The sequence below is a fragment of the Marmota monax genome, unplaced genomic scaffold (assembly GCF_021218885.2).
Source record: "Marmota monax isolate L192 unplaced genomic scaffold, Marmota_monax_Labrador192_F-V1.1 WCK01_AAM20220418_F8-fsc00005, whole genome shotgun sequence".
NCBI lineage: Eukaryota > Metazoa > Chordata > Mammalia > Rodentia > Sciuridae > Marmota > Marmota monax.
The window spans coordinates 32,612,326-32,637,539 of NW_026692254.1; the positions used below are offsets into that span (position 1 = coordinate 32,612,326).

The following is a 25,214-nucleotide window of genomic DNA, read 5'->3' on the forward strand; positions in this document are numbered from 1 at the left end:
ATTCAGCTTTTTCTCCCAAGACTTTCTGAACCCAGCCACATCAGAGGCATTTTTGTAACTAACCCTTCAGGTTATAAATGGGAAAATGAAAGCCCAAAGAGAAAAGATCAGGGTGACTAAGAGAACAGGGTCAGGTCCAAAGGCCCACACCTATCCATCCAAAGCCAGGACTAGTCCACTGAGAATGGGCTCTTCCCAGCTTGTCATGCTGCAGGATGACTAGCTGACACTTTTGGTTCATGTATCCTCAGTACAGTTCACTTGTCAGTCCATTTCCTTTCTGTCCTCAGACTGTCCAGGGAAATCCAGAGTAACATTTAAAAGAAGGTACACTTAGGATCAGAAGAATGGGTTCCAAGTCTCTGCTCCACTGTCTAAATCTCAATTTCCTCATCTGTGAAATGAGCCAACTTAGTCTGACCATCTTTGATGTTAGGTAGGTTAGTTAGCCATGAATAGGTGGGTGGGGAAAGGAACAATGATGGACAAGTCTATGCATCAAGGAAAATCTAGGAGTCATAAAACTGAAACCACAAAAAGCTTTATGTAAACAGGCAAACACTAGGGAAAGAGAGCAGGAATGCCCCACCCTCCCAAGCTGCAGATAATTATAATCTCTCCAGGGTACTAATACCTACAATCATGGTGAACCCTAATGGAAGCAGATAAGCTTCAGAAAAGTGAGGTCTGATATGTTGAGATATCCTCTAATCATAGTTAATTATAACCCCTCAAGGAAAACTACTATTTTCAGACCATGTCCTCATTATCTCTTGTAACCAGGTCACCAGGACCCTCCCTTAACATTGAAACTATGTCATAATGACCCAATCTCCCTTGCAATCAGAGCATCAAGACCCTTACAAAGGAAGTTTGCTGAGGGCAATCCAAAGGGTAATAAACCAATGGAGGAGGGGGGCAGGAAAATAGAGGCAAAATGGGGTGGGGGGACCTCATTTCCTTAAAGACTCCAACTCTGTGAGCACCACACCAATGTTTCTTCAGAGTAGTCTCCATGCAGTTCCTATATAGCACACCACCCCTGCTTCTCACTCTATTAAATTTTGCTTGTTACACTGTGGTTTGCTTGAATTCTTTTCAGCAGAATCATAAGAAATGGCACCTAAGGACCAGGCAGCTGTCTTGGTTCCATGATAGGCCCTTACTCTGAAACAATAGGATCCAACAGGCTCATGAACCTGGAAGCCCTGGTATGAGTAACCAGATTAGCTGGCTGTGGACACAGTACTAACCTAGCGCTGTCCCTGCCACTGTGGAACTGAACTGTGGTCCCTGGAGCAGCAGTAGCAACAGTAGTAGTAGCACTTGAGAACATGTTAGAAATTCAAGTCTGTTGAAGGAACTCTGAGGTGGGGCAACCCTCAGTGCTTAACAAGCCCTCCTGGTTGTTCTGTGCATAGTCAAGTGGCAGATCCCAGACATAATTACTTGGATGGTCTGGCACCCTCTGGTGGTAGACAGACCTCACAGGCCCTTGCATTCTGAAAAAAGGTTTGTCCAACTGCACATTTAGTGTGGAGAACACAGGGAGAAACTGCCTTCCAGGCAAAACAGGGTAGGGGGACCTCAGGAGACTACAGATCATAAAAGTACAGACTGTCATTCTTCCTAATCAGTCTACTCCCAGCACCAAGAACAAAATTAACAAAGGGCAGAGAGTTAATAAATATTTGCTGGATTATGAACGAGAGTGAATGAAAAAATCTGAACCAAAAAAGAACATGACCTAACTTCCAGTCTGTCCACAAAGTACTGCACAAAATTCAGATGGCTTGGACCCAGGTGGAGGGTAGGAGGGCCAAGTGAAAGGTAGAAGGAGACAGGACACCAAGTAGCTGCAGAAGTTAAGTTCCAGGTGTGTGGGCAGGCCAGGGACAGCATCCCACCCAGAGCACAGTAGCCCCTGGGCCATCAACAGAGGATCCCTCATGGTGGGCAGATTCCACCTTGGTCTGTCCAGAACATAGGGAGGGATAGCTGTCCTTGGGCGATAGGATGCTCTTCCTCTGCCAGTGAGGGCAGGCAGAAGAGGAGTGGGTGATGAAGCTGTGCAGATCTGGACTTGCAAGAAGTTAGGGCTGAAGGCCAGTTCAGTGAATGGGAAAAATAGTGAGAAAGATGTCACAACCTGAGAGTAGGGAGCAGCCTGATCCAGCAAGGTTAAGGACTATTTAAAGTCCACTGATACACTTCCCAGGGCTGGGAGGAGCGGAGTAGGGACAGCAGAAGCAGGGCTCCAAGTTTCTCTCTGAAATGAGGTTGGAAGGAGGAATGTCCAGAGGGGGCAGTTGATGATGCTGCATGTGCTTGACAGCCCTGGAGTATCAAGGGCTGTTTCACAAGAGAGCCCTCTCTTCAATGGCACAACTGGTTCTTTGATGCCAAAGTCAGTATAGTGTTCCACACCACTGTGAAGGTACTAAGAGAACAATTGTAATGAGGAAGGCAGCGCTTACAGAGCACCTGCTGTGTGCTAAGTCCCATCCCAAACACTGTGAATAGAACATTTAAGCCTTACTGCAACTTAGTCAGCTTTCTATAGCTATAACAAAATACTTCTAAAACTCAGGATGGGGCAGGAGAATTCTCAGAATGCAAAATTCAGCAAATCTCTGTAGGCAAATTATATCCCCTGAAATCACTAAGTCAGAAAACAAAAGGTGTTCCCCTTTTGACAAAGCAGAGTAAACTGCGCCCTTGTTTTTAAAAGAAACTTAAGGGAAGTAGTAAATTAACTTTCTAAAATAAATGCAAATGCACATCTAATCCTAGAAATGTACCAGAAACCAAAACAGGACAAATCACAGAGAAATTACTGTTTGAATGAAGATCCAATTGTTAATTGCAATATGTTTCAGGCATTCCACACGAGCAACTTACCTGAAACGCTTTTCAATTTCTATGTCAAGAAAGTTGGTAATTAAATACTTCAACTCCCCATTGACTTTATTAGAGATATGGTAATCTTTGCAAAGTTAGCTTATAATTATTTTACTTGTCAAATAAAGTTGATATTCAGTTTAGGAAAGTGTTAACCCTACAATCTTAAAAAAAATAATAATAATCCTCAGGACCTGTACTCCCCAGAAACATGTGACATGCCTAAATATGGTGTAGAGTACCCCCAAATGAGGTGTGTCAGGCATGTAGGGAATGGCATTTTATATCACTAATCACCTGTCCTAATCATCTGTTGATGTCACCAACTGAGACACTTGCTTCCACAGGACTGTTAGAAGTAAACTTGTGATACAATAGTAGTTTGTAGTATTTTTGTTTCAAAAAATTAAAATTTGCCGGGTGCGGCAGCACACGCCTGTAATTTCAGCAGCTGGGGAGGCTGACACAGGAGGATTGTTAGCTCAAAGCCAGCCTCAGCAATGGAGAAACGCTAAGCAACTCAGTGAGATCCGGTCTTTAAATAAAATACAAAAATAGGACTGGGGATGTGGCTCAGTGGTCGAGTGCCCCTAAGTTCAATCTCTGGTACCAAAAAAAAAAAAATTAAAATTCGTTTTCTATTTTTAAAAAAGTACAGCCTCATTTTAATTGTGAGACAATATCATACAAAACCAAATGGAGAGATATTCCTAAAAATAATTGTACTTTGCCAGAAATATTAAGGTTATAAAAGATTTTTTTAAAAAGACTATGGAATTGTTCAGAATTAAAGGAGACAACTTTATGTATCTTGTAATCCTGTATTAAATCCAAGACCAGAAAATAACTCTTTTCTTTTGTTACAAGGAACAATTAGTGAACTATGAATAAAGTCTATGGATGAGATAGTGCTATTAGATTAATGCCAACTTCCTAATTCAGGCTACAAATTAAGGGAGAAAGTCCTTATTCTTAGGAAGTATACACTGAAGTATTTAGGGTTAAGCAAGTGCATCATATCTGCCTCTTATTCTTAAATAGTACAGAAATGAAGAGGGAAATGGATACAGCCAATGTAACAACAATTAGGAAATCTAAGTAACAAGCATGCAGGTGCTCTGTGAACCATTTCTGCAACTTTTCCATAGGCCTGAAATTATCTTAGCATGAAAAAATTCCTCCAAACAAAAATCCTTGTCATGGACCCCCAGCTCTCCTTGTTGGTTTGGGATTTGGGGAATTTGAAAACCAATACACTGATTCATTCAACAAATATTTATGAAGCACCACATACATGCCAGATCTGCTCAAGGTACAGAGGAGGAAGAGGAGAGGGAAGATCCTGACTCCAGGGGCAGGAGCAATTCAGAGGTTATGAGCAAGTCCCCATCTCTGAACTGAAAGTGGCTTTCCCTCAATGTGTCCAAGAGCAAACTCGTGTCTCTCCAGCTCCCACCAAAAAAGCCCCAAACACTCCAGATCTCACCTAGTGTTCTTTTTTTCTTTTTATTAAATTATTTATTCTAATTTGTTATGACAGCAGAATGCAGTTCATTTCATACTACACATATAGAGCACAAGTTTTCAAATTACTGGTTGTATACAAACTATTTTCATACCATTCAGAAATGGCAGCTAATGCCTGAATCAGGAACCTTGCCTCCTTCATCTATATCCATTCCATCCCTTGTTCTATTGGTTCTGTTGGCTTTACTTCTAACTATCTCAAGGCTCCATCTACTTCTCATCCACTGCCACCTGGAGCAGTCCTCCACCATCCCTTCCTTGAACTGTCAAGATGGTCATGCAACAGATTTCTCTCACCCAGCCTGCCTGCTGCCACTAAGGATACTCTTCACTCAGGTGCCAGAAAGATCTCTTCAAAATGCTCCTCTGATCACAAAACATCCCTACTCGGGCTCACTTCAATGGTTTCCTGTTGCATTAGGAAACAAAGACTCCTTTCTCTCATAATACTTATTTTAATGATATCCTCATGCGTGTGATTATTTAATAAATGGCTGACTCTCCAACCACACAGTAAAGCTCTGTGAAAGCAGAAACCACGCCTGGGTTTGCACACCACTGTGAGCACACAGTTGGCATTCAATTAATATTTGTTTAATTAGGTGGATAGGCAATTAAAATAATTAATGTCTGGCTTGGGTCAATGAATGGAGAGTGGTGCCATTCGCTGCCACAGGGGACCTGGTGGGGGAAGGAGTAAACCAGGGAGATGTAGGCTTCCCAGAATCTGCAGGACCCTACAGACTCAGCGGGCAGCTGGAAATTGAGACCTGCTGTTTGTGATGCTGATTAGGAAAAAGCATACACACTTTAGTCCTGCAAAGAGCTGTACTTCTGAACCATTCCTTCAGCATTCTTTCTTTGCCTGCAGAAAAGAACTGGAGAGGGCCCCATTCTCTTCAACACACCAACAGGGTTGGTCATTTGCACAAATTTGCATAAACCTGTCCCAGGGCTGCCTGCTTCCAGGACTGGCTGAACAGAGGCCACACGTAGCCAACCTGTTTGATCCACATCTTTCTAGCCCCCTAGCAGCTAGCACAGCATCCTTTGGGCAGGGACATTGGAGGAACCGAACTGGAAGTTTTCTGGTGTGAAATGCTTTCAAAAACATGGAGAACACAGCTGTGATCCTTGATCACATTCATTCATTTTATTCTTTGGGGGACTTGGAATCTATCAAGCATATCAAATTATGGCAAATGATTCCAGACTATGCCTCATTTCAAACTGCTGATGTGATAGAAACATAAATGCTGTTCTAAAAATAATAAGAAAAACTTCTTGCAGTTTTGTTACTTCACATTTAAATTAACTTCCATCACAGATTTTATAACTATCTCAAAAGAACCATCTTGGTTTTAAAGCTGCCATGTGTCTCTGACATGTTTCATGCAGGCCATCATCTGGATGGCACTCTAGGGTTTCTTTTCCAATTGCCACTGTCCAGAGGCCTAGAAAAGGTTTGTTCTCCATAGACAAAGCTTATCAAACACAATTCTGGTGACATGGTAGGCTAGACAATTCTTTGGAAAATCTGGCTGCTATACACAGGTGCCAGTAGCATCTATACAACTTTGAAATGACAACCAAAAACGTCTCCAGACATTGAAAATGCCCCCCACTGAGAAGCACCATGTGGACACACCTGTGTGGCCCCTAGGCCAGTTTTCTCAGATGCCCTACCACCTGCCACAGTGATCTGTTTAATATAAAAAGGGAATACCATTCTATATAGCTGTGACTCTATAAATTAAAAATTAGATTAACTTTAGGCTTCCTGTTGATTATAAGATCATATACTGCTGTTTTTTCCAGGAAGTCATGTACCCCTCCTAGATACCTTCAGTCATTTAACAATTCCATGGTTTTCTTACTTAACTGCTATTAGGGCAATTTGAAGGTCCAAACAAACAGTTAGGAAATTGCCTCACTCACCTGGCAGAAAGGCTCTGATGGACAAAATGACTCACCACAGGGTTCCATGAATGTCTGGTGTGAGGAAGACCACCCTCTTCTCTGTTCCCATCTCCTTCACTCAGCCATCAGCAAGGCCATTGGCCAGTCTGCTTCTCAGATACACCCAAAGGCCCTGAATCTACTCAAAGTTCAGTTTCAACTCAGGTCAGCTCCTCTGGTGCTACCCACCCTGGACATGTCATCCGGACTCCTCCCTGGCTGTCTTACTTTCTAGTCTTTCTTCTGTTGCCTGTACCTGGAAGGAAAGGTGCCCAGGTCCACTTGCAGCTACTCCCTACTGTTTAAAAGAAAAGAAGAAAAACAGGGATAAGCAAACCCCAAACAAGCACATTCATCATCTGTTATTACAGCTCCTGAATCTGCATTGGAAACAGGAATAACTACCATGATCTGTCTAATGGCACAAAATACAGACAGGAAGGACAAGAAATCACCTCAGTCCAGGCTTTCCAAGCCCTGGGGACTTGTCAGCTGAGCTGGTAGGAAATCTATAGTTCAATTCAGGAGGAGACATAAACAACAAACAGTGGTCAAAGCTTTTTGGATGAGTTAGTGACACTGGCATTAGGAAGCAGCACAGTGAATATGGAACATGAAACAAAGTTTAACCAATTATGAACTGACACTCAAGTCAGTATTCTTGATAGGCTATACCATTAATGAAGAGGAGAGAGTAATGAAAATATGTTTAAAACAATTCAGCAATGTATACATATGTGTGTGATATTTAGAAAAATATCTTCAGGACATATACAAAAATGTGAGGGTGGTGAAACTATCTTAGAACTTTTGCATATTTTCCAAATTTTTTACATCAAAGTGTATGTCCACTGTACTCAGTGATAGTGTTGAAGGGAGAAGGTCACTCCTCAGCAGGGCTAGCATAGCCTGCTTTGCACTGCCCACTTTGAAGACACAGCCATACCTGTAAATAGGATGGCCAGTGTTTCCACACAGCACATAAAGGCAAGAACTACCTACTTGTAAACATTTGGACATTTTTATTAATTTGACTGGAAATGGTCAAACTGTTCCAGTGTTGGCAGCCACAGAGGTGCTGTTTTCTGCAAAGGGCCTCAGTTTCCAACTCCAGACCTGCTTTGTTCAACCAAATGGCACTGAATATACCATCTAACCTTGCTGCTGCCTCCCAAGTCCCAGGCCACCATCTCTGTACAATGGCTACATCTAAAGCCAGCATGCAGTCTGCCCCATCTATAGCTGCTGGTAACTAAGCCACCATGGAAGACCTCTTCCTAGTAAACCTTAGTGGGATGTTAACAAGGACTTTTACCTAAGTGACTTTCCGTCCTCCTGGGGAGATTTATAAAGTCTATGTGCCTTCAAGGCTCCCTTGCCTTAGAAAGTTCAAAGAATGGTTTGAATAGAGATTATGCTGGCAAGATTTTTCAGATCAAAATCAGTTTCTACAAATTAAACTCAGAATCTAAATCAAGTCAGCTCTGGCCTATTCTTTTACAGAGACCCACAAATATAGAATGTATGCTTCTTTTCCTCAAGACATGTAGTTGAAGTTAATCACATTTGAAAATATGAGACAATTCTCTAGAATCCTACATTCATCTGTTAATAAAACCTTACTGGGGTCTGCCATGGGGAAGGCGATCCGGCAGGTACTGGAGCTGCCACAGCAATGTGGCCTCCCTTCCTTTATGAGTTTCCATCAGGCAGGGACATAGGCATCCACCCATCAAACAACTGCACAATCTACCACTTAGTTCCAGGCAAGGGGAAGTGCTCCAAGTGTTCCAAGACAAAGTACAGCCCTATAGGGCTCTGGCAGGAAGCATTCTAAACACACTCTACCTGAATAAAGGCACCAAGACAGGTTTCCCTAATGCAATAAGAATTTACACTGAGACCAGGAGGGGAAAATGGAATTGGACAGGAAAATGGTTAGGTATGAGGAGGGGTAGGGAGTAGGGAAGGAAAGTCGGGGGAGTATTTAATCATTCCAAGGACACAGCACAAGCAAAAGCCCTCCAGTGGGAGGGAGCTTGACAAGAAATGGGAAATAATTTTTATTCATGGAACAAAAAGTTCTGTGTGAAAACCTAGTTCAATAGCCAGACCTGCTCCACAAAATTGCCCACCAGATCCTACTGGAAAATTTCATGGCCTCCCAAGCAGCACATTTCACTTCTTGGCAACTCTAAGTAAGGATGTTCCTTTCTTACATTACAAACCAGCACAAGTCTGTATACGTGTATGAGTGTATTAATGGCTCTGAAAAAAATGCAGAAATAATCTCCCTATGACCTTGTGTCCTAGTGAATCTCAAGAAAGACAGATTATAAAGCCGTAAACAGAAGTGCTGTTTGGGAACTAAGTTATTTGGCTTAAATATCCTACAATCTGTGACCCAATTTACCCCCAAAGAATACTCTAAGGGAAACTGGGAAATGCTAACATCTCCTTTTACTTATTTCTCCAGCCCAGATCTCTAGGCCATGTGTCCCACAGCCTCTCTAATAGTAAGTGTCAAATACTGAAGCCTTGGGCATACCCTACTGGCCACCGGCACCTCGCCAAATGTCAAATACTGAAGCCTTGGGCATACCCTACTGGCCACCGGCACCTCGCCATCTTCCCATCACCTTCAACCACCCAAGTGTCAGGACCAGAAAGTTGGGAATCATCCTTCACCTCTTCCCCTTACATTTCACATAAAGTCATGATGATTTTCTACCCCAAGCAGGACAGACCTTGCCCAACTGCAAAGATGGGCAAGGAGGAACAGGGGTTGCTCAGTATGACATTCCTGTCCCATATACATCTCAAATCCATTGACTTCGCTCCAGTTCCACTGACACTCATCTGCATCATCTAACTGGAGTCTTGCTGCTTCTGAGACTCCCTCCAATCTGTTCTGCACACAGAGGCCACAGGGATCCTGTGAAAGTGCACAATGGGCTGGTCATGGTGGCATACGCCTATAACCACAGCTGCTGAAGAGGCTGAGGCAGGAGGATTGCAAGTTCCAGGCCAGCCTTAGCAATTTAGTGAGCCCATCTCAAAATCAAAAATAAAAAGAAGGAAGCTCAGGGGTAAAGCACCCCTGGGTTCAATCTTCAGTACAAAAAAAAAAAAAAAAAAAAAAAAAAAGTACATGTTGTATCATGTATCTCCCGCACACAAAACCCTTCAAAAGCTTTCTAATTCCTTTAGAATCAAATCAGAACCCTTAACCCAAGATCCATCACCTTGTGGGAGCCAGTCTCCATCCTCCTCTCCAACCTCTCACACCACTTCTATCCATGCTCACCATTTTCCCTCAATACTGTCCTTTTTTGGTTGTTCAAACCTGCTCAGCTCTTCCCAACCACAGGGCTCTCCCTGTACCTGGAATGTTCTTCTTTATGTTTCTCTTCACTCCTCAGAGCTTGACTTAAAGGTCACTCCTCAAAGAGGGCTTCACTGACTTCAAGTGGCCTATGCCAATCCTCCAATCTAAATTAAGTCCCTCAATTATTTTACCTCAGGGGATCATTTCTTTATAGTATTAACACATTTTATAACAAATTTGTGTGACTGTTTTATGGCAATGTGACTGTTTGATGGCCAGGGTTGTACTTATTTTGCTCATCATTTTAACCCCAGTACCTAGCACATAGTAGTTGTTCATAAGTGTTGGCCATCGGCAGCTGTATTCATAAATGTCAAAACTTAGAAACAGCCAAGATGTCCTTCCATAGGTAAATGGATAAATAAGCTGTGGTACATCCAGATGATGGAATCTTATTTAGCAGTAAAAAGAATGCACTATCAAACCACTAAAAGACACGATGGAAATATAAAAGAACATTACCCAGTGAAAGAAGTCAAGCTGAAAGGGGGATATACTGTATAGTTCTGTATTAGTCTGTTTTCTGTTGCTATAACAATGTGGGAATGGGTAATTTTTTCCCCCAGTACTGGGGACTGAACCCAGGAATTCTCTGCCACTGAGCTACATCTCCAGTCCTTTTTAGTTTTTATTTTGAGACAGTGTCTCTCTAAGTTGCCCAAGCTCACCTCAAACTTTCGAGGTCTGCTGAACAGCTAGGTATACAGGTGTATGTCACATGTAATCAGCAAGGCTGGGTACTTTATAATGAAAAGAAGCTTATGGAGGTTCCAGGGTATGGTGACAGCATCTACCTGGCTCTGATAAGAGCCTCAGTGGGGATACTATCACAATGGCGGGGGTACATGTGAAAGACGAAGAAAGAGGTCACATGGCGAGACAGGAAGCAAGAAAGATTCAGGAGAGGTGTCAGCCTCTCTCATAACAACAACTTCCAAAGAAATTCCCATGAGAAGGAAAACACACTCCCAAAAGAAAAGCATTAATTCTTCTTAAAGGTCTAATCACCTCCCACTAGGTAGGCCTCACCTGTTCCAAGTTTCCACCACTTCAACATTGTCACTCTGGCACCAAGCTTCCAACACATGAAGCTTTGAAGGACACACTCAAATCATATCTGAACCACATAGGTTCCAAAATTCTGGAAAAAGCAAAACTGTAAAGACAGTGAAAAGATCAGTGGTTACTAAAGGCTGGGAAAGAGCAAGGATAAAGGGACAGAGCATAGAGGATTTTTAGGGTGGGGAAACTGTATGATACTACAGTGATGGATACCTGTCATTATACATTTGTCCAAACCTACAGAAAGCACACCAACAGTGAACCTAATGTCAACTACAGGCTTTGTGTGATTATGACATATCAGTGTAGGTTCATCAACTCTAACAAATGGACCTCTGGAAGGTTATGTAGTTAATAATAAGGGAGGATGGCCTTGTGTGGGAGAAGGGAAATCTCAGTATCTTTCTCTTAACTTTGCTATGTACTTAAAAATACTCTAAAAAAATAAAGTTGTTTTAAAAAAATACAGAGAGAAAAAAAAATAAACCTCTTTTATGGATATCACTCCCTTTTTTCTACTTTCTTTTTTGCTTTCTTTTGATGGAAGCCAAAAGGACATCAGCCCATCATTGGGTTCCCTGACACATGCCTAAGGGCACACTTTATAGTTTTTATTGAAAAGGAGACCATGTATTTTAACTGCAGGTAGTCAGCAAAGTTGACTTTTTTCATAAGGCACAATATTTTACTGATTTCAAGATGCACATTTTTTTAACATCACTGAAATTTAAAAGTGTTTTTAAACACTGCAAAAGAGTTGACTTGGTAGCAGTTTCTTCTAAGAAAAAAGCAAAATAATGTTGCATTTTGCAATGTATGGGCTTGTAGATTCAATGAAAACTGTATTTAGAGAAGTCAGATTTAATTCTCTGTTGAGCTAGTTTGGGTGCTCTAATTCCACATAAAGCAGGACAGCTTGCAGACACAGCGTGGGTCTCTCAACAGCTCTAAATCCACCTCTTTCTTGGGTGACCTGCTGGGGCCTCAAGAGCACTGAGGAGACAACCACTTGATAGTACCCCCTACTTGCACAAATCTGCCCATCTCCTGCCTCAACTGCCAGCTCAAAACGACCCTTCCTAAAATTTCTAGGAAATAGAAATTTTAGGTCAAAATATCTCTGCAAAAGGCTTGTTTTTGGATTATTGTGTGGGAGCAGGGATATATGGGATGGTAACAAGTTACCTGGTAACAAGACTTTGTCTGGGTCCCTGTTACAATATAGCCATACCTAGTCAACATTCATTTCATTCTATCTTTTTTTTTTCCCAACTAGAAAGTTGATCTACTTATGCCTACTCTATTAGGCTCAGAACTTTCCAAGGTCAAGAAAATTCTTGCTATCTTTGCATTACTCTGTATCCTACAGAGTGCTTGGCACATCAAAGATATCCAATGTGTTGCTGAATAATTCCAAACATCCCTCCATCTAAAGTACTCTGCCCTGAGAATCTTCCTGTATTATATAATTAATTCCAATTTAAAATGTCAAAGACCAGAAGCCTAAAGGGTGGGAGAGTATAAAAAAAGACTCCAGAAAAAAAGTGAACCTCTAAGTCTATTCTGCAAATACTAATTTCAGACACTGTCTGGATAATGCATAACTCCTAATGACTACTAATCTGAATGTGTACCTTATTCCTCCATACTTAAAATTATGAAAGGCTACGATAAAACAATGGCACTGAGAAAACAGTCTCCTTCTTAATTGTGCCATGTCAGCTGTAGATATCCTTTCATGCATGTAACTAATTCAAACCTTCACTATTTCATTTAAGTCAGATATGCTTAAATATCATCCAAGAAGATAGCAAAACAAATAATGCACAAGCATGCCCCTCCCCCAACTCCACAATTCCATTCTCTAATCCAGAGAATGTCATCCCTGGCCAGACAAATAGAGAGGACCTGAACAGACACTTCTCAGAAGAGGACATACAATCAATCAACAAATATATGAAAAAAAATGTTCATCATCTCTAGCAATTAAAGAAATGCAAATCAAAACTACTCTAAGATATCATCTCACTCCAGTCAGAATGGCAGCTATTATGAAGACAAACAACAATAAGTGTTGGTGAGGATGTGGGACATTGCTGGTGGGACTGCAAATTGGTGCAGCCAATATGGAAAGCAGTATGGAGATTTCTTGGAAAACTGGGAATGGAACCACCATTTGACCCAGCTATCCCTCTCCTCGGTCTATACTCAACGACTTAAAAAGAGCATACTACAGGGACACAGCCACATCAATGTTTATAGCAGCACAATTCACAATAGCTAAACTGTGAAACCAACCTAGATGAAACCAACCTTCAATAGATGAATGGATTAAAAAATGTGGCTTATATCCACAATGGAATATTACTCAGCAATAAAAGAGAATAAAATCATGGCATCTGCAGATAAATGAATGGCGTTGGAGAAGATAATGCTAAGTGAAGTTAGCCAATCCCCAAAAAACAAATGCTGAATGTTTCCTCTGATATAAGGAGGCTGATTCATAGTGGGGTAGGGAGGGGGAACATGAGAGCAATAGACAGACTCTAGATAGGGCAGAGGGGTGGGAGGGGAAGGGCAGGGAGTTACAAGGATGGTGGAATGTGATAGACATCATTATCCAAAGTACATGTATGAAGACACAAATTGGTGTGAACATACTTTGTATACAACCAGAGATATGAAAAATTGTGCTGTATATGTGTAATAAGAATTGTAATGCATTCTGCTGTCATTTATTTTTTAAAAAAAATCAATTAAAAAAAATTTTTTTTCAGAGTAGAAATTAGAAGTTTATTAAAGGACAGCAGAAAAGACTTCTCCTGGAGGAAGAAGGGGACCCAAGAGGTGGAATCCCTCAATTAAAAACTTTAAAAAAATAACAGCCAATACAACAATATCAGTGACCAGTGTAAAGACTGGAAATGACACAGAAGTATGGAAGTGTCAAGAGCCACAGGAGGCAAGAAATGCACCCAGGACTTTCAGTGGCAGGAGCCATGAAAATACCTGGGAGTCAGGCCCTTCTTTCTTCAGAGACCTCTTCTCTCCTAGAGTAACAAGGAGTATTCTTACCCAAGTCCCAAACAGGAGACCTATAAAGAGCAGATTAAAGTGGGTTTGAACCTGGATCATATCAACTTAGTAACATGAGAGGGTGAAGACTCCAACTTCATTTGACATCACCAAGGCTCCAGAGGGTCCTCACTACATCACATAACAGTGTCACTGTAAATGGTACTCAGTGATCAACTGAAAAACAAGGAGCAAGTGAGTGGATGTGGGGAGGCAGCCACTGTACCCTAAACACAAAATAGGAATAAATCCTGCTATCTCCTAGTCCATTTAGCTGTGTTTACCAAGCTCTTACTCAGTGCAAAGGAACAACATCTAAAGAGAGGGGGGAGGCAGGAGGAAGAGGCGACAATCAAAAATCCTGTAACTTTTTCTCATGAGGATGGCCTCCAAGGGCCATGCCTCTATTTGTTGTAAATGGTTCATAGAATCTGAAATCTCTCTCTTTAGCTTGAATCTCTGGCCATATCCATTAAACTAAACCTTTCCCTTAAAGAAGCTAGAGATGTATATGGGGGAAGAACAATGTATCCGCACAGATCTGCATGCTACTATGGGTACCACTAAGAGAACTGATGATGGATAACAGAAAGGGTAGCCACCTCAAGGAAAGCTCTTTTGAGACATTCTCGCCATGCTCAAGATCTCTGCTGTCAACAGAGAAAAGACCCAGAGAGTTCTATCACGCTAATCAGGAATTTACAACAGCACAAATGAGACCTTGTGGCTGTACCAAGTTCCCCAGAGCCAGAGGCACAGGCGCTACATGCTCAACACCATTAAGACAGGCAACCGCCCATCTTATGTTGATCTTGGGATTTTTAATAGATAAAACAGTTTTCAGTGGTGATGTAATGGGACATGAATTATGTGAATTGCCTGAAATTTTATTCCTTTTCCCAATATAAACCCATACTTGGCTAAAATATCTTCATTTAACTTTCTTTGCTTTTTCTAATTTCATTACATTTAAATCTTAATTTTCTATTGATTTCTAAGTAGCTGAATGGTCTGAAATTGCTTCAATGACAAACAACCTGGCATTGGTTTTTATACAAACCATCTTCCCACTCAGTGTTCTAAACAGGGAACTCCTTGTCTGTTCTTTTAGGACTCCCTATTTCTGTTAATGGGACTCCTTCCTTTTAATTACACAGGTTTCTAACCTCAGTGTCTCCTTGGTTCCTCCTCTGCCATTATTCCAATATAATCAGCATCAAATCTGAACTCCTTTACCTACTCAATGGTGCTTTCCTTCCTCTCTGTTCAAGCCACTTCTGCTAAGTCTGACCTCCTCATGCTTCACTGAAACCTGGCTTCCCCGCCTCCAGTCTGGTTACCTTATTTCTATGTTACTTAGATATAGCTGACAAATTAACCTGGAAAAAAAAAAAAAAGCAGGGATCATGAGACTTCCCTGTTCAATACCATTAAGAACTCTCTCTCAACGTGGGGGAAGTCCATAGTTCTTAGCCTCACCACACAGCTTAATATTAAATCTTTCTGTTCTCCTTAAATCCCCAGTGCACCAGCCACTCACTGACCTCCACTCATGCTTAGATCCAGGCCATCATAACTCATGCCTGCAATTTCCTTCAGTCCCAAGCTCTGTATAGCCAAACTTCACCTTTTAGATGGACAGTTTAATTGTAGTCTAATCCCCCAAACCTTCCTTGACCACCACAGATGGAAGTGATCCCTCACTCCTCTTTGATGACACTTCTCTCTGCTAAGCAATGTGCTTGTTCACCCCTGTGGTCTCATAAACTCCCTCAACTGGGACTTTCCTGAAGGCTGACCTCTGTGATTGTCCCTGTGGGGACCTAGTGACCTACCAGGCCCACAGCAGTCATTACTCAACACCCAAAACTTTGCTGCAGTCTCAGTGTCCCATTCTCAGACATCCTGCAGCCAGTACTGCTCAGACCATAGGAAACTTTCTCAACGAAAACAGAATTTCCATGCCACAATTCCGAAACAGGTAAATATTCCCCCTTAATCATGATTATTTTCTTTTTTTTAAATCACGAAAAGGAGCACACTTGTTACAGGATTACGGCTGTAGAAGGCAGATGATGACCTGGACAGGAGCAGGTATGCTCCATGCTACATTATTACAGAGTGGGATTTTCGTGCCCAGGAACGATTCATATACACAGTGGCCAGTTGTAAAAACGCGCAAAGGACCGGCGCTTGGGGGGGGCGGGGCAGGCAGGGGAGAATCCCGGGAGTTCTACCCTGTTGAATCCCGGATCCAAACTTTTCCCTCAGACAGCGCGGTACCAGGCACCCGCCGGGACCCGCTGCCGACGCTACACTACCAGAGTCAGAACCGGAAGAGAAAAACGCGTGGGATGGGGAAGGCAAAGGTGACTGAGGAATTGCTAGAGCTTCGGGGCTGGCCCTTCATGTTCCGGAGAAAGCGAACAAGCGTCGCGCTATTCAGGGGTGTTGGCCGGCGCCAGGCGAGAACTAGGATGGGGCAGAAAGCAGGGTGGAGATGCTGGTGCTGATGCTGAGGCTGCCGCGCCCAGTGACAGCCTTTCCCCCACCCACCCGGGCTGCGCGCCTGGTTTTTGCGGCCCCTGGACGCCCAGTGCGCTCCGGCCCATTCCGGCCCGGGCAGGCCCTGAGGGCTGCGCAGTCTGGGGCCGCGGCCGCTACTCACCCGGAGGGTTGACCGCCGCCGGGGTTGCCATCTTGCTGGGAGGATCGGCGCGCGCGGAGCGCGCAGCGGAGACCAGCGCAGGCCAGCGCCGCGGCCACACAAAGGACGGCGCGGTCGGGCGCCGCTCCCCCACGCCTCCCACTGCCGCGGCCCGCCGCCCCCGCCTCTATCTGCTCCTCCTCCCTGCGCGGCCTCCTCCTCCCGGTTCAGCCTTTGTCGCGCGGCGGGGAGCGCCCTGCCGGGCTCCCGGGTCCGAGACGTAGCACCGCGAGACTTGGGGCTGCCGGCAACTGGACCCCCCAGGTTGGGGCCGCTGGCCAGCCTGGAGCCCCTCAGGCCCGCGCAGTGCTGGGGCTGCCCAGGCTGGGGGTTGCTGGTATACACCTCTTTTTCGTACCCGCTCAGCCTAGGTTATCCCCCACGCCCACCCTCCAGGTGTTCGGGACGCATCACTGAAAGGCGCTGTCTTTTCTGGGGGCCGGGGCAGGGTGGGTGAGGGATAGATCCATTTAGATTCAGAGGGAAACGGGTCCTTAGAGATGGCCACGAGAAACAAAGGCGCCCCAGTGCTGCCCACTTAGCATGCCAGGGCCGCTCTGCTTGAATCCCAAGGCCAGGGACGCCGTCCCAGTGCCGAAGGGAGTCGCCGGGTGCCCAGAAATTCCTACTCCCCCACCCCCACCATCGCACTTCAAGGCCACCAGTGCACGCAGCAGCAAAGGGCACTCAGCAGACACCCAAGCACAGGCAGCGGGCCCAGAAAATTGAGAATGGCTTGGCTTTGAGTAAGTCGCTCAGTTCTGCTCCCCTTGCTGTGGTGACTGTCATTGTTTATTTTTTGAGGTCCTTGAAAGAGCCTTATTTACACTGCAAATTGAGAATTTAAAAAGATTTTTAAATAGTTTTATCTGCATATATTGGTGAAGGTAGGGTGTAGGGAACTTGGAAGGGTTGTTTTCTACTGGCCACTAGGATCTCTGAGAGAGATCAAGGCTTATAGAAATGACACCACCACAGTAGGTGCCCTATAAAGCTGAGATGGAAAAATGAATACAGCCTCAGGTAAGAGCCCAGAGGGGCAAGATGGCTCCTAAACATAGACATGTTTACAAAAATATCACACTACCTTAAATCTTTGCAAAGAAGCATTTGAGGAAATAGAGAATGCTTGAAATGTATTTCCAAATAAACACTCTTTGGGGAGTTATTTGTCACTTTTGGTCTAATAGTTTCAGTTTGACAAATGTTGAGTTCTGCTGTGTACTAGGCTCAAAGCTGGGTGTTGGGCATGCAGGGGATGAAACAAGGCATCTGCACTCAAAAGGCAGCTGCTTGGAGGCTGAGACAGAGTTCCTGGATACACATCTCCAGCCAGTGGTCACTGCCAAATGAGCTAGAGCAATGGAGGCCCTAGCAATTGGAGAAAATGAGTAGGGTATAGAAAGAGAAGACATTTCAAGAGAAAAGTGAAGCATTGTGCATTCAAGCCAAAAAAGAGAGGCTAAGGTCAACCTGGATATCAGCTGGGCTATAACTCCATCCCACATTAAAGTATACTTCTCTGATTCTCCTAGCACCAAGCCAAAGAAGAACTCTGCATCTCTTGTCCATGTCCCCAAAGCAACACATTAATAGCTATGTGTGCTTAGTTAATGCACAATATATACTTGAATGAAGGTTTCTTAAGAAGAAGTTCCCTTTGCTCACTCATCAAACAAGGTAGAACTCCATCTCAGGTGTTTCTGCTATTCAGAGTGCCTTCTTGGCCCTATGCCTCACAGGCAATCTATCCCTGGCAGCCCATTTATAATCACAGCACCAGTATCACTGCAGCTGTCTCCTACCAAGTTCTTTCCCTTTTTCAGCTTGCTTTCTGTCTAAAACAAAATATATATATATATATATATATATATATATATATATATTTTTTTTTTTTTTTTTAATCTACTTTTTTTGATGTGGTGCTGAGGATCAAACCTAGGGCCTCATGCATGCGAGGCAACCGCTCTACCACTGAGCTACAACCCTGGCCCCCTTCTCTGGCTTTCTACTTCCTTAAAAACTGAGCAAGTTCCCCTTCTTGGCATTTATATATATCCATTTAGCAAGCATTGCAGCCACTACATGTGGCTAATTTTGTTTCCAATATGTTTCTAATATTCTCCCTCAAAAATAAAATTGCAGTTGGTATGACTGGTATGACTGTTACCCACATACATCTAGCCATGCATGTTTGTTGACAAGTCTTACTTTCCTCTGACCATTTTTCTAAACCCTACTGTCTAAATATCTTTGGTACTGAATCTTTCACAAGCCACCTTTTACTTGTTCACTGCAATAAAAGACAGCAGGTAGACAACTGCTAGAAATGGGAACACTTTCCATAGTCAGTGTAAGTCTGTTGCATGTTGTAGTTTTGGGTAAATAATGAATATGTTTGAATTTCACAAGGAAGAGTCACTTTCATCTTTTCCACATCACTGAACCTCAGAGGCAGAAAGGACCTTTGCCTTCACCCAATTCAGTTTCCCTAGAGTTTGCAAAGTAGGAAACAAACTCAGGGTAAAGAGGTGACTTTCTCAAGGTCATGTAGCTCATACCACAGATAAGACTTAGAACTGAGTCACTCAAAGTGCTGGGGTTTGGAGACTGGGATGGGGTGGTGTGGTGTGGGGAGCAATGGAAAAGTGGTAGAGAAATAGATGATTTGGGCCCTGGCCCACCTCCTCTCTTGTCTCCCAGTATTAAATAGGCTAAATGCTCAGAAACATTGATTGTGGATGAAAGGCCCCCTCGTAAGTAAACAGTCTGAAATGCAGCAGTTAGGCATTGTTGAATACTGAGTGGCGTTTACACAATACAGTGGTCTCCTGCTAATTATGAGAGTTAGTAGACTGTGACCAGTTAACAGGCTTAGGAATTCCACTCAACCTTTAAACAACCTAGAACTCTTTTAAATTCCAAAGAAGACTGTTGAATTTAAGGCTAAGATTTGCATTAAAAAAAACAAAACAACAACAACAACAACAACAAATCACTGAGAAACAACCCAGAAATGATCAGGGTTGACCTACCACTTGTTAATAAACACCAAAGTCCCCAAGCCTTTCTCCCCCTGGCCTTTAAACTTGGTGAGAGAAAGTAGTCACCCCCATTCTACTTCATATCCTTAACACTGGAGACAAAGAATTTCTGTGTATAAAATGTAATGGTTCTGGCTCAGTGACAGAATGCTTGCCCAGATGTGTGAGGCACTGGGTTTGATTCTCAGTACCACATAAAAATAAACATATAAAATAAAGGCATTGTGTCCATCTACAACTATGAATTTTTTTCTTTAAAAAAATGTAATGATTCAAGGGATTTTTATCTCTTTTTAACTTCACTTTAAAATGGCAGGAGACTGGAATGCAGCGTGAACTTCTATGGAAAAAGAGGGAAGAGAAGGGCAAATAATGGACTGCTGTGCAGATAATCACAGACTTTTTCTCTGCTCTTCCCTACTCCTCCATTTTTTAATAATTTCTTTCTTTGCTGGAGAGAAAAATTTATAGGTCTCTGTTATCCCCATTCTTACCTTCTCATCTTTCATTCCTTTTGGGGTAGGGGAGAGTTCCTGGGGATTGTACCCAGGGATTCATGCATACTAGGTAAGTGCTCTACCACTGAGCTACATTTCCGCCCATTTTTAATTCTGCAAAAGCAACAATTGCCAGCAGGCTCTCTATGTAGCAGCTCTACCTCTCCACCCTGCTTTCTCTATTAAGGTCTCTCTTTTACACCAAGAATCACAGACAAAACACCAGAGGTGGATGAAGCCTTAGTTTTATACAAAAAAAGGTATAAGCCTGAGGGAAAGGGAAAATACTGGGGAATGGTACTGGCCAAATTATAATGTTATATGGTGTGCACATATGAATATGTAACAAAAAATTCCACCATTACATACAACTATAATGCACCAACAAAAGATATGGGAGAAAAAGGAAAAGGCATAAGCCTTTCTTCTTTTGAAGCAAAAAGCGTGGTGCAGATCTTTGTTCTATTGCTGAGTTACTCTACCCCCAGAACTTTGTTAAACCTCCCTAAGTCTCACTTTCCCCATCTGTAATCTTGGGATGATGTTACCTGCAATGCTAAGTTATAGCTAAGGTAATGAGGTAATCCATGTACTCTATACACTTTAGAGACTAAAAAGTTCTTCTGATAGCATCACGGAGGGAAGAGGAGTGAGGCAGGCTCCTGCCCAAGAGAGAGGTCAGATGGGGAAGCTCATCATGCTGAGTTTCTTGAAGAGGGAGAAGAAGAAAGGAGAGAGGGAGAGAATGGAGAAAAGAGTCAGCCCCACATGATCTGATTTTTGCATTCTAGGCTTAGTCCTAGTAGAGACATATCAACAAAGCCAAATGCAGAGGAGTTGGGGGCTCAGTCCCCTTGGGAGACTAGGAGACCAACAAAGTTCTGCAGGGATTCAGGTGTGGCTCCAGAGCTGGGCCTGAGTAGTGCTCCTGCCCCCATGGCCCTTGTGGTACTAGTTGTCCTCTAAGTGAGAGGGTCATGGAAATCACACTCAGCAAGAGATAAGCATCACTCAAAAGACTGGAGAACTCAGATTTATTACTCCAGCAAACTAAGATGGGCTAGTGCTCTGACATTCTGGGCCCCTGAGCTGAAGTTACATGGAGCTTTTAAGAAATTTGACATCATTTCTTCACCATTACAACATCAGTGGGTTTGAATTCTTGGCCTATGTGATCAAAGACCATGCACATGGAAATTATAATAAATAGCTACCAGGTGTAGAACAAAGACAGTAAAATATCTGTGAGCATTATCTTGAAGAGGCCTTCATCACAGACAACAGTAACTCAATATGACTTGAGTTTATCTTCTTAAGAGAGATTTCTAAGAACTAAGTCAAAGAAGTTGTAGTTTAAATAGCAGTTAATTGGCCTAGCAATTATGTGATGTAGCTACATTTCTACAGAGTTCAGAAAGTTTCAAAGTATAAGAAGAAATGAGAGGCTGGAGTTGTGGCTCAAGTGATAGAGTGCTTTCCTAGCACCTGTGAGGCACTGGCTTGATCCAAGAGCTGGTTTTGTGGTTCAGCAGTAGAGCACTCACCTAGCATGTGCGAGGCCCTGGGTTTGATCCTTAGCACCACATAAAAATAAATTAATTAAATAAAGGTATGTGTCCAACTCCAACTAAAAAATAAATAAATATATGTATACACACACACACATATATATGTATATATATACATATATTTTAAGAAATTACACTCTTTACAGGCACCTGTTGAATCTCTGGCCTGTAAGCCTTTCACAGGGATGTTTACATTTTGAAAGAGAGACTCCTAGAGACAGCTATTTACAATCAAATAGATAATTAGGTTCCCTGAAGAGAGGCTAGCAGGGGGAAGGGGGAAATTTAACCCTTTCCCCAGACATTGGTTCTTTATCATAAAGTTCTTATAATTTTGTTTTATAATCAGGTCTGGACTCTCTGCCAGGGGACATGAAGATATTTAGAATATAGACTCAGAAAAAGCTGAGTGAGGACTAAGTGGCCACAGTGGGCAGGATTGGAAGAACAAAAGCCCCAAACCAGGGGCCACTTGTTTCCACCCCCACTGCAAACATACCTTAGTGGTCACCTTCCTAAAAGACCATCCTAGACATTCAAAATAGAGCAAGGATCTAAGACTCCCTTCTCCCCAACCTCTCCCTCCAGCATCACCTGGACTTTTTGTTAAAGAGGAGCACAGTGGGATGGTGGGGACTCACTTGAATGAGAGAGTGCTATCCATCCACTCATCTGAAAGATGCTGAACTTTTCAAAAGTCAAAAACAAAGGGCCACTGTTAGCTGTCAATGACAAGGCACATGGGGTTCAGCTGAGTATGAGGTGGTTGAGTTTCTGACCTTGATACATGCTAAGTCATAGCTAAGGTAATGAGGTAATCCATGTACTCTATACACTTTAGAGACTAAAATGTTCTTCTGATAGCATCACAGAGGGAAGAGGAGAAGTGAGGCAGGTTCCTACTAAAATAAAAATAGAACAAACATATCTATAGCAAAAATCCATGAACTCTTGGAATCAAAACCAATTAATATGATGCTAAAATGTGAACAACAAAAATACCTACATTTTTAAGGAGAAGTTGACAAATATCACAACGGTGGTGGATTTTTACCAAGTTTTTCTAGTCTTTGATAGATAAAATAAACAACAACAAAGGATAAGTCTTGCTATTTGCCGGGGGCTATGTTGTAACCCCTATGTTGTGGCTATGTTGTAAGACAATTCCTCTGGATTTACTCTCAACTCCTCTTCCAAATGCAGGACGAAATCACCCCAGGCCCAAGGGGAAGACATAGCTATGACTGAGTGGGCTTGGAGACAGTGATTAGCCCAAAGTGCTACAGACATATCTCTTTCCCTGGAGATGTCTTTGGGAATTGTTCTCTTGCTGGAAGAACGTGGGCTTTATGTGTAGGTTGGCAGATGCTTGCCCTGGCCCTTTTACCATGGCTCTCTAGGTTTCAGCAGTTTCTGGACTGACAATGGTGAGCAGTTTAGATTCTAGGCTGTCTTTCAACATGATCATGGAGGCCACATAGTCCCATGCTCAAATCTCAGCAACTTTATGCAACTGCTGTATGAGTCAAAGCCTCTGTGCCTCAGTTTATTTACTTATGAAAGTGTTATAATAGTACTTACCTCATAAGGGTTTGTGAGAATAAAATGAGCTGAAATCTGTGAAAAAACCTAGGATGTTATCTGGCATGTGAGTGTATAATGTATTTGTTGATACAAGATAAGTTTCAATAGCCAAGAATGAGATGGAGCAAATTGGTGGGGGTGGCAGGGGTTACTGACAATTTGGAAAATAGTATAATAATGACTACATCAAAAGCCATACTCAGAGAAAAATCTATAGCTGCTAATACTTGTTTATTTAATAGAACTGAATGAATATAAATGAACTTAGCTTTTAGCTAAAAAAAGAATCTTGGGGCAAATTAATAAGAATTTCTTACTTTGTACATGAAATCTCCCCAACTTGAGGTAGTAATCAGGATACAGATTAGACTTCAGGAAAATTGGAACCAGGCCTCTGAACCTGAACAGGTCTCCTGAGGTTTTTTTGTTTTGTTTTGTTCTCTCTCCCTCTCCCTCCCTGCTTCCCTCATTCAATACTGGGGATTGAACCCAGGGGTGCTTTGTCACTGATCTACATCGCCAACCATCTTCATATTTATTTTGAATCTGAGCCTCACTAAGTTTCTGAGGCTAGCCTCCAACTTTTAATCATTCTGCCTCAGCCTCCTGAGTCACTGGTGTGCTCCACCATGCCCAGCTCTCCTCCTCTTTTTCATGTCGTTCTTTCTCACTCCACACCACTTCCTCCATGTGGTGAAGAACATAGCTCCTAGCAGATAAAGGTGAAACCACCTTCAGCTCCCACGGTCAGAGATGGGCTCCATCCCTTCCTGCACTTCAGGAAAGGAAGAGCATCTCTGGAAAGGCTGGGGTAATACTGGTTTGGGTCACAAGTCTCCTGCAGACCAACCAAGGGGCAGGTGACCATGGCTGTGCCAGCTGGGAGAGGAGATAGGATCATGTGAGAAGGAAGCATCACATCTCCTGATAGAATTCTTAGACTAGAGCCACAAAGAAGCAGAGAGCTCGAAAGAATAGGGATACCATTGCAAAAGGACAGGAGGGCTGGGAGAACCACAGACTCCGCAGACATCTGACACAAAGTGAGACAAAAATTAAAGCAGGAGGGAAATGAGCAAAGATAAATGCAGGAACAACCTTAGCAAGCATGGAAAGAAACATTTACAAATAAGCCCAAGGACTGAGTCTTGGAAAGAACCTCTGGGTCTAGAATTTCACCTTCCTGTCCATTTTTATCTTTTGACACTTACTTTCTGACCCCCAACCCAACACTCCCCTCCCAAAATATGCTTCAATAAAATTCATCATTTCCCACATACGCCATGATACTTCCTTTGCTCAAAATGCCCCTTTCCCAGTGCCTTCTCATTCATCAGGAACCATGTATTGATTGCCTCCCCTCCTCCAGGCAGGGCAGGTATGACCTCCAGTTCCAGATTCCCCCTTTCCCCTTATTCTACCACTTATTCTACACTTTCACTGTGCTGGGTTGATTTTCTTTCCTTACATTTTTTTTTTTCTAGTACTGAGGTATGAATCCAGGGGTGCTTCAGCACTTCCCCAGCCCTTGTTGTTTTATTTTATTTTAACTTATTCTATTTTATTTTGACAAGGTCTTGCTAAATTGCCTAGGCTGACCTTGAATTTGTGATCCTCCTGCCTCATCCTGGGAATAGTTGGGATTATAGGCTTAAGCCCCCATGCCCTGCCTTTTACATTTATTTATTCCATTAAACTATGAGCTACTGCTTTTCCTGGTAGCCAGCTCATAGCCAGACCCATATGAAGTGTTCTAATATTTACAGAGTGAGTATTTCTTAACAGACATGGAGGATCATGTAACCCAGTCTCTTCTGTGATAAGGTGCACGGAGCTGAATGTGGTGTCCCTCTGCAATAGCTAACACATCCTGCATGTCTCTCTCTTTTTAACTCCTCTGGG

At 42.8% G+C, this 25,214-nt stretch overlaps 1 protein-coding gene and 1 long non-coding RNA gene across 3 annotated transcripts in view; one reads left to right on the plus strand and one right to left on the minus strand.

Moving 5' to 3' along the window:
- The window catches only part of Arnt2 (aryl hydrocarbon receptor nuclear translocator 2), a 174,377-nt gene extending 157,654 nt beyond the window's left edge, over positions 1 to 16,723 (minus strand). The window contains exon 1 of one of the 2 annotated variants that reach the window (XM_046438588.1): positions 16,581 to 16,723. In XM_046438588.1, the coding sequence (XP_046294544.1) occupies positions 16,581 to 16,611 (31 nt within the window). In that variant the 5' untranslated portion in view covers positions 16,612 to 16,723. Of the gene's footprint in view, positions 1 to 10,804; positions 10,932 to 16,580 lie in introns of those variants that run through there. The other variant, XM_046438559.1, reaches the window with a different exon arrangement.
- Positions 15,580 to 25,214, plus strand: part of LOC124088827 (uncharacterized) — a 46,186-nt gene continuing 36,551 nt past the window's right edge. Inside the window, exon 1 of the long non-coding RNA XR_006850478.2 lies at positions 15,580 to 15,893. This is a non-coding gene — a long non-coding RNA (uncharacterized LOC124088827). The remainder of the gene's footprint in view (positions 15,894 to 25,214) is intronic.